The sequence below is a fragment of the Catharus ustulatus genome, chromosome 5 (genome assembly GCF_009819885.2).
Source record: "Catharus ustulatus isolate bCatUst1 chromosome 5, bCatUst1.pri.v2, whole genome shotgun sequence".
Taxonomy (NCBI): domain Eukaryota; kingdom Metazoa; phylum Chordata; class Aves; order Passeriformes; family Turdidae; genus Catharus; species Catharus ustulatus.
The window spans coordinates 49,326,785-49,333,392 of NC_046225.1; the positions used below are offsets into that span (position 1 = coordinate 49,326,785).

General features: G+C 35.3%; 1 protein-coding gene across 1 annotated transcript; it reads left to right on the top strand.

The window, feature by feature from the left end:
* Positions 1-642: 642 nt before the first annotated feature.
* On the top strand, positions 643-5,110 carry CNGA1 (cyclic nucleotide gated channel subunit alpha 1). Its single transcript, XM_033061107.1, is given in 7 exon segments — positions 643-767; positions 939-1,005; positions 1,392-1,417; positions 1,524-1,623; positions 2,523-2,626; positions 2,773-2,879; positions 3,693-5,110. Coding segments are annotated over 7 exon segments (1,947 nt in total).
* Positions 5,111-6,608: the final 1,498 nt, after the last annotated feature.

Sequence of the window (6,608 nt, forward strand, 5' to 3'; positions counted from 1 at the left end):
AGAATGCACTGTATTAGCTATAAAATATTTTCAGGTATTTTTTTCCCCTTGAGATGAACAGATGAGACATAAAGAGACACTATTTAGGTGTTTATATACCACCTGCTATATGAGTAAGGAAACTGCCACATTAGTTTTACTCTCTCATTTATAGAACCCACTCTTTGGTCTCAACAGAGTTACATATCAGTTATCAGACATACTGAGATTTCTTTGGACCTACAACCAGGGGACACTTTTTAGTCTGGTTTTCAGGATGTCATCTGTGCATGGATCTGTTTATCCATCTTGATACAGTGTTTAAAGCCTTTGGTTCAAAACCCGAAGAAACAGTGGTAGATGTTCAAATGCAATTGTTTAAATATTTTCACAGTATGTGCCAAAACTCAGGAGAAAGACCTAAATTAATGCTTCCCTAAAGATGTGTCCAATGTTCCCTTTAGCAGCAGTTGCCAGGTACTTTTCTTGTCTGGTCAGAATGTCATGGGAGACAGGAAATATTCTTGTTGGTCTTCTGGAAAGCAAGGATGCAAAGGATTCAATTTTAGGGGAAAAAAAGCTACTTATTCTAGAGGTGAAATGACTTGATTCTTTTTTTTTATTCAGTCTTCTTCAATTACCCAAGTTAAAACACACCTGACCATGAAGGTAGGAGCAATTGAGACCCATCACTCCCATACAATTGTTCCCACTGTGGTAGTGCATGACACCAGTAAGGACCTTGGACCAGTGCACAAAGGGGAACACAGGTATGCCAAATATATTTTGTGTTAGTTTGGTTTCTTTTAGTTTGAAGATTTACATAGGATTAGCTAAGCACATTTACTTACTATCATTTAATTTTTTTCAGTCTTAGTAATAAACTTAATTTTTGAGATTAGGAGATTTTTTTTTATTTCAGCAGATACCCTATAACTGTGTTGTTTTTTGTTCCCCAGGCAACAATATCTACCTGGAGTATTTGCATGCTACAATATTAACAATAATAGTAATAAAGATGAGTAAGTATCTTTGCCATTTGATAATACGAGAGTACTGCAATTTTGATTATAAAAGCATAAATAAATAATTATTATATCTAATACATTATTAGATATAATAAATATCTAATAGTTTCATTCAGGTAAGCCCAAAAGAGACTGCACATACATTTCAACTTCATGCACATCAGTTATGATGATCATCATCCTTATTACCAAAGTTACTGATATTGTATCTATTAATTTAAAACAAAAGTAGTTCTAGATGAATACAATAAGCAATAAGACAAACACTTTTTTTAAGCATAATGTTATCCTTACTGAATTCAAATGCTGCTAATAAATAGATGTTGAAGAAAAGGGATGCACATCCCAAGACCCTATCATATTTTTCTTTTCCTTAGAGAGGAGAAGAAAAGGAAAAAAGAAAAGAAAAGGTAAGATGAAAAGTAATAATACTACTATTTCTAAGATATTCAGGTTTTTTTCTAAATATGTTTTAACTTGGTCCTTAACAATGGAAAATGTTAATCTATTTCTTAGCAAGCCAGAAAAAAAAAAGGATGGAGAAACACAAAAGAACAAAGAAAAAAAGGAGAAAAGTAAAGATAAAGATAAGTTAAAGAAGAAAGAAAATATAGAAGTGTAAGTATTTTCATTTAGGTCCAGTTATGATATATAATAAAAAAATATTGCTTTTGATGTAAGAACAAATTCATTCACAGATGTCATGTAAGGATGTTTATGCTTTAGTGAATGAGTGTAAAGACTGCTGTTGTTCTCCTTAGAGTTGTTTGACTTAACTTCATATGTGGACAACAGAAATATGCATGCATGGAGGTGATCTGAAAACATTAATCAACATATGTTCTTTGGATTCTGATTATCTAGTATTTCTTGGATAACACACTGCAGCAAATGATATGCCAGTATAAAGCAATTTCTTCCACACACAAAGGCACCTACAAGCAAGTAAACTCTTCTATATTCTAAAACTTTTTGCTCTGTAGTCTGCTTGGTAAATTCATAATTTTCTGGCTAAGGAAGAGAAATTTAAAACAGTGCAGTAGAAACTTGTTTTGTATGGTTTCCATTCTTTGGTTTCTTTATGTGAACTATGCCAGTGTTTTATCTTCCTCAGGGCTAGACTTTTCCCTGTGACAAAGGCATGATTCATCTCATAATTTATATTATTTAAAAATTAGTAGTCACATAATCTTTTTTTTAATGATAAAATAAATTATCAGACAAGAGAGTTATTTGGGCAGAAAAAAACATTTAAAAATCACACGTGCCACTATAGAGTGAAGTGAGACTGCCAAGCTAACTTTGCTCAGCAAAATTTAGATTCTAAAGTGTGTGCCAAACCAAGTCACACCAGCTTCATATCTTCCATGCATTTGAGCAAGGAAGTTTAGTTTTGATAAAGACCATTTATTTCACAATAATAATTTCTGGGATGCTTAATTCCTCAAAAATTATATGTGTATTTCAAATCCCACCTTAAATCTCTTTTTTCCTCCCTGCTTACCACTTAGGAAGAAGAAAGATATTTTCACCATTGATCCAGCAGGAAATATATATTACAACTGGTTGTTTTGCATCACAATGCCTGTCATGTACAACTGGACCATGATTATCGCAAGGTGATGTACTCCTTTAATGACTACAAAGAATTTCTGGAAAATCATAATATACCTGACTAGATAAAAAAATATTCTATTCATCACTGATTCATGCAAGTATTTAATTTTGGTTTTATGGTAACTTACTTTTGTTTTTTCATATTCAGAGCCTGTTTTGATGAGCTTCAGCACGATTACTTAGTGGCATGGTTTATTATTGATTATGTTTCTGATGCCATTTATGTTGCTGATATGTTTGTACGGACAAGGACAGGTAAATATACTCAATGATTAATTATTCCTTTTTACATATTTACACCAGTTTTTTCTTTTTTAAAGAAAAAACTACTACTTGTCTTATCTGAATAGCCTTAATGAGATAAAGACAGAGAGATAGATTTCTGAAAGACTGCAGCCTTACTGTAAAAGTAGGAGAAATTCTGATGCAATTCTGGTGTACTACTCAAAGGACACATAAAGTTTGAGAAATGCAAGTACAAGCTGTTCTACCTGCAGCTGACTCACCAAGACAAAAGAACCATGTGATGCAGCCAGGAGAGGATCAGGGGGTCTGAAAAACCAGCACCTAAATCTGGTTTTTGCAGTAATGGAAGATTCAAGTATTTGCTTGATTTTCAAGACCACTGAGCAAGCAAGACATTCAATTAACTTCAGCTGCAACTATTTATTTTATAATATTATCCTATTGAGCTATTAAGTAGGTACACTCTATATGGAACTGAAATTCCTGTGTTCAAATTCTTTCCCTCATTAATAACCCTTCCAATAGCTTGTGGAGGTTTCTTTAGAGGGGAAGATACATTTTTTTTTTTCAGTTGTTCACCATAGTGGAAAAGTGGAGAAAAATATTCAGATCTAGAATTGTTTATCTTTCAAACCTCAAGCTGAACCATATAGGACTAAGCTGACTATTTGGAAATAAGAAATATTAAAAAGTAAGAGAAGTTAAATATTAAAAACTAAGAGAATTTGCACCCAAAATATTTTTCAAAGTAGATTTGGACTGATATTAAACACAACACATTTGAACCTGTGGCATTTTTTATTATTTACAATTTTATTTTAGGTTACCTGGAACAAGGTCTTCTGGTGAAAGAAGAGCAAAAGCTACGAGAGAAATACAAGAAATCTTTTCAATTCAAACTAGATTTTCTGTCAATCATACCAACCGATCTCTTATACTTTAAGTTAGGATTGAATTACCCAGAATTAAGAATAAACAGACTACTCAGAGTAGCTCGGATGTTTGAATTCTTCCAGAGAACAGAAACAAGAACAAACTACCCAAATATCTTCAGGATCTCTAACCTTGTCATGTACATTGTGATTATTATTCACTGGAACGCCTGTGTGTACTACTCGATCTCAAAAGCCATTGGATTTGGGGCTGACACATGGGTCTACCCCAACACCTCAGATCCTGAATTTGCCCGCCTGACTAGAAAATATGTCTACAGTCTCTACTGGTCAACATTGACCCTGACTACTATCGGTGAAACCCCCCCTCCTGTAAGAGATTCTGAGTATTTCTTCGTGGTCATTGACTTCTTGGTTGGAGTACTGATCTTTGCTACCATTGTTGGTAACGTGGGCTCAATGATCTCCAACATGAATGCTGCCAGGGCGGAGTTTCAAGCGAGGATTGATGCTATCAAGCAGTATATGCACTTTCGGAATGTAAGTAAGGACATGGAAAAAAGAGTTATAAAGTGGTTCGACTACCTGTGGACAAACAAAAAGGCTGTGGATGAGAGAGAAGTCTTGAAGTATCTGCCAGATAAACTAAGAGCAGAGATTGCAATCAATGTTCACTTGGAAACGCTGAAAAAAGTTCGGATTTTTGCGGACTGTGAAGCTGGTCTGCTGGTTGAACTGGTTTTGAAACTCCAGCCCCAAGTATACAGTCCTGGAGATTATATTTGCAGAAAAGGAGATATTGGACGAGAGATGTACATTATCAAAGAAGGCAAGCTGGCAGTAGTTGCTGATGATGGAATTACCCAATTTGTGGTCCTAAGCGATGGTAGCTACTTTGGAGAAATCAGCATCCTTAATATCAAGGGTAGCAAAGCTGGCAATCGAAGAACAGCCAATATTAAAAGTATTGGATACTCAGACTTGTTTTGTCTGTCTAAAGATGATCTCATGGAGGCTTTAACAGAGTATCCAGATGCAAAGGCTATGCTGGAAGAAAAAGGCAAGCAAATCCTAATGAAAGATGGGCTGCTGGACATTGAAATTGCAAATTTAGGAAGTGATCCTAAAGATCTGGAAGAGAAGGTTGCCTACATGGAACGTTCTATGGACAGGTTACAAACAAAGTTTGCCAGGTTGTTGGCTGAATATGAAGGTGCACAACAGAAACTGAAAAAAAGACTTACACAAATAGAGAAAATACTGAAGCCAATTATAGAGGAAGAGTTTGCGGACTTAGAAGAAGCTGATCCATCCACAGATAAACCTGGATTGTCAAAAGCAGAATAAAAACAATGGAAGTTGCCAATAAGACTGAGGGTCAAATCCTGACTGGGGTTGAGTACCTCAATTTTTAGTATTTGTAGTACTTGACTATTAATTACAAAAAATTTATTTGTTGAGACAATGTCACTAATCTCCTACAAGCAGCGCATATTTGGCAGTTTTGGGGCAGAAAAAGAAGAATCAAGAATGGGAATGGAAGAAAACACTTTGCTTCCGCACAAACAGGTGGTTGTCTTGAGTTGTAATATAGGATGTGACAAAAAAGTATCTATTCTAACATCATCTGTTGTGACCAGGTGGGGCAGTGATCATTATCTCCATGGGATATATTCTGCTAATGGGCCATCCATTTAAACCAGGTGGGGCATTGTTCTTCATCTTTTCACAACCTTCATCCTTCATCCCGGGAGTTATCTTCTGCTAATGGCCCATTGAGTCCCACTGCATGACTGATAAAATTGCTTCATCCCATTGGGAGATGCTCCAGCCAGGGGGAAGAGCCAAACCTTTCCTACCAAGATAAAAACTGAGATTTTGGGACACGAAGTAGCCCTTTTTCCACTGGATTTCAGAGGAAAATTGGATTTCTCCACATCATCACTGGACCTCCGGAGGGAAACTGCACCTTCTGCAGGAGCACTGCTTCAGCCGAACCACATCTGTCACTGCAGGAGGATGCAGCCACCATTTAATGGGACTGCTACCAACACCCTGCCTGACGGGGTGTCAGGTTGTACTCTGACATTGTCAGGGTTTGGAGTTTGTTTCTTTGTAGTACTGTATTTCTATTTTAATTTTCTTAGTAAAGAACTGTTATTCCTAATTCCCATATCTTTGCCTGAGGGCCCCTTGATTTCAAAATTATAATAATTTCGAGGGAGGGCATTTACATTCTCCATTTTAAAGAGAGGCTCCTGCCTTTCTTAGCAGACACCTGTCCTCCAAACTAGGACGGTGGTATTATCTGCTAATGCATTTTGTACTCTCTATATGCTGCTCTATGGCAGATGCACATACACTGTCATATACTGACAAATACTGGAAGTTTTGAGATTGTTTTAAAATAATTTCTTTGTGTCTGCTAATGGAAAGAAGGAAAGGTTTGGTAATGATTATACTATTTGAAGTCATTAACCTTTATATATATATAACCTTTATATATAATTTTTGAACACATTTTAATATTTATTGATTAACATGAAATTAATTAAGTATGGGATATTATAAAAAGAATTATATATATCTACAATGTAGATGACGGCACTGAAGGCTGTAAGAATTGGAAAATACTATTACTTCATTGGGTATACCTTGGTTGATTTCTTGAAATATAAGTGGGCAGTTTGAAGTAGTCCTTTTTTCAGGATAATACATGAAAAGGCTGGAATACAGAGAGGAGAAAATACAACTTTTTGCAAGCATCAATATGAAATATACAGATGGCTCACAATCTAGTGTTCTTTTCACAATAACAACAAATAATATACAAATATACAAATAA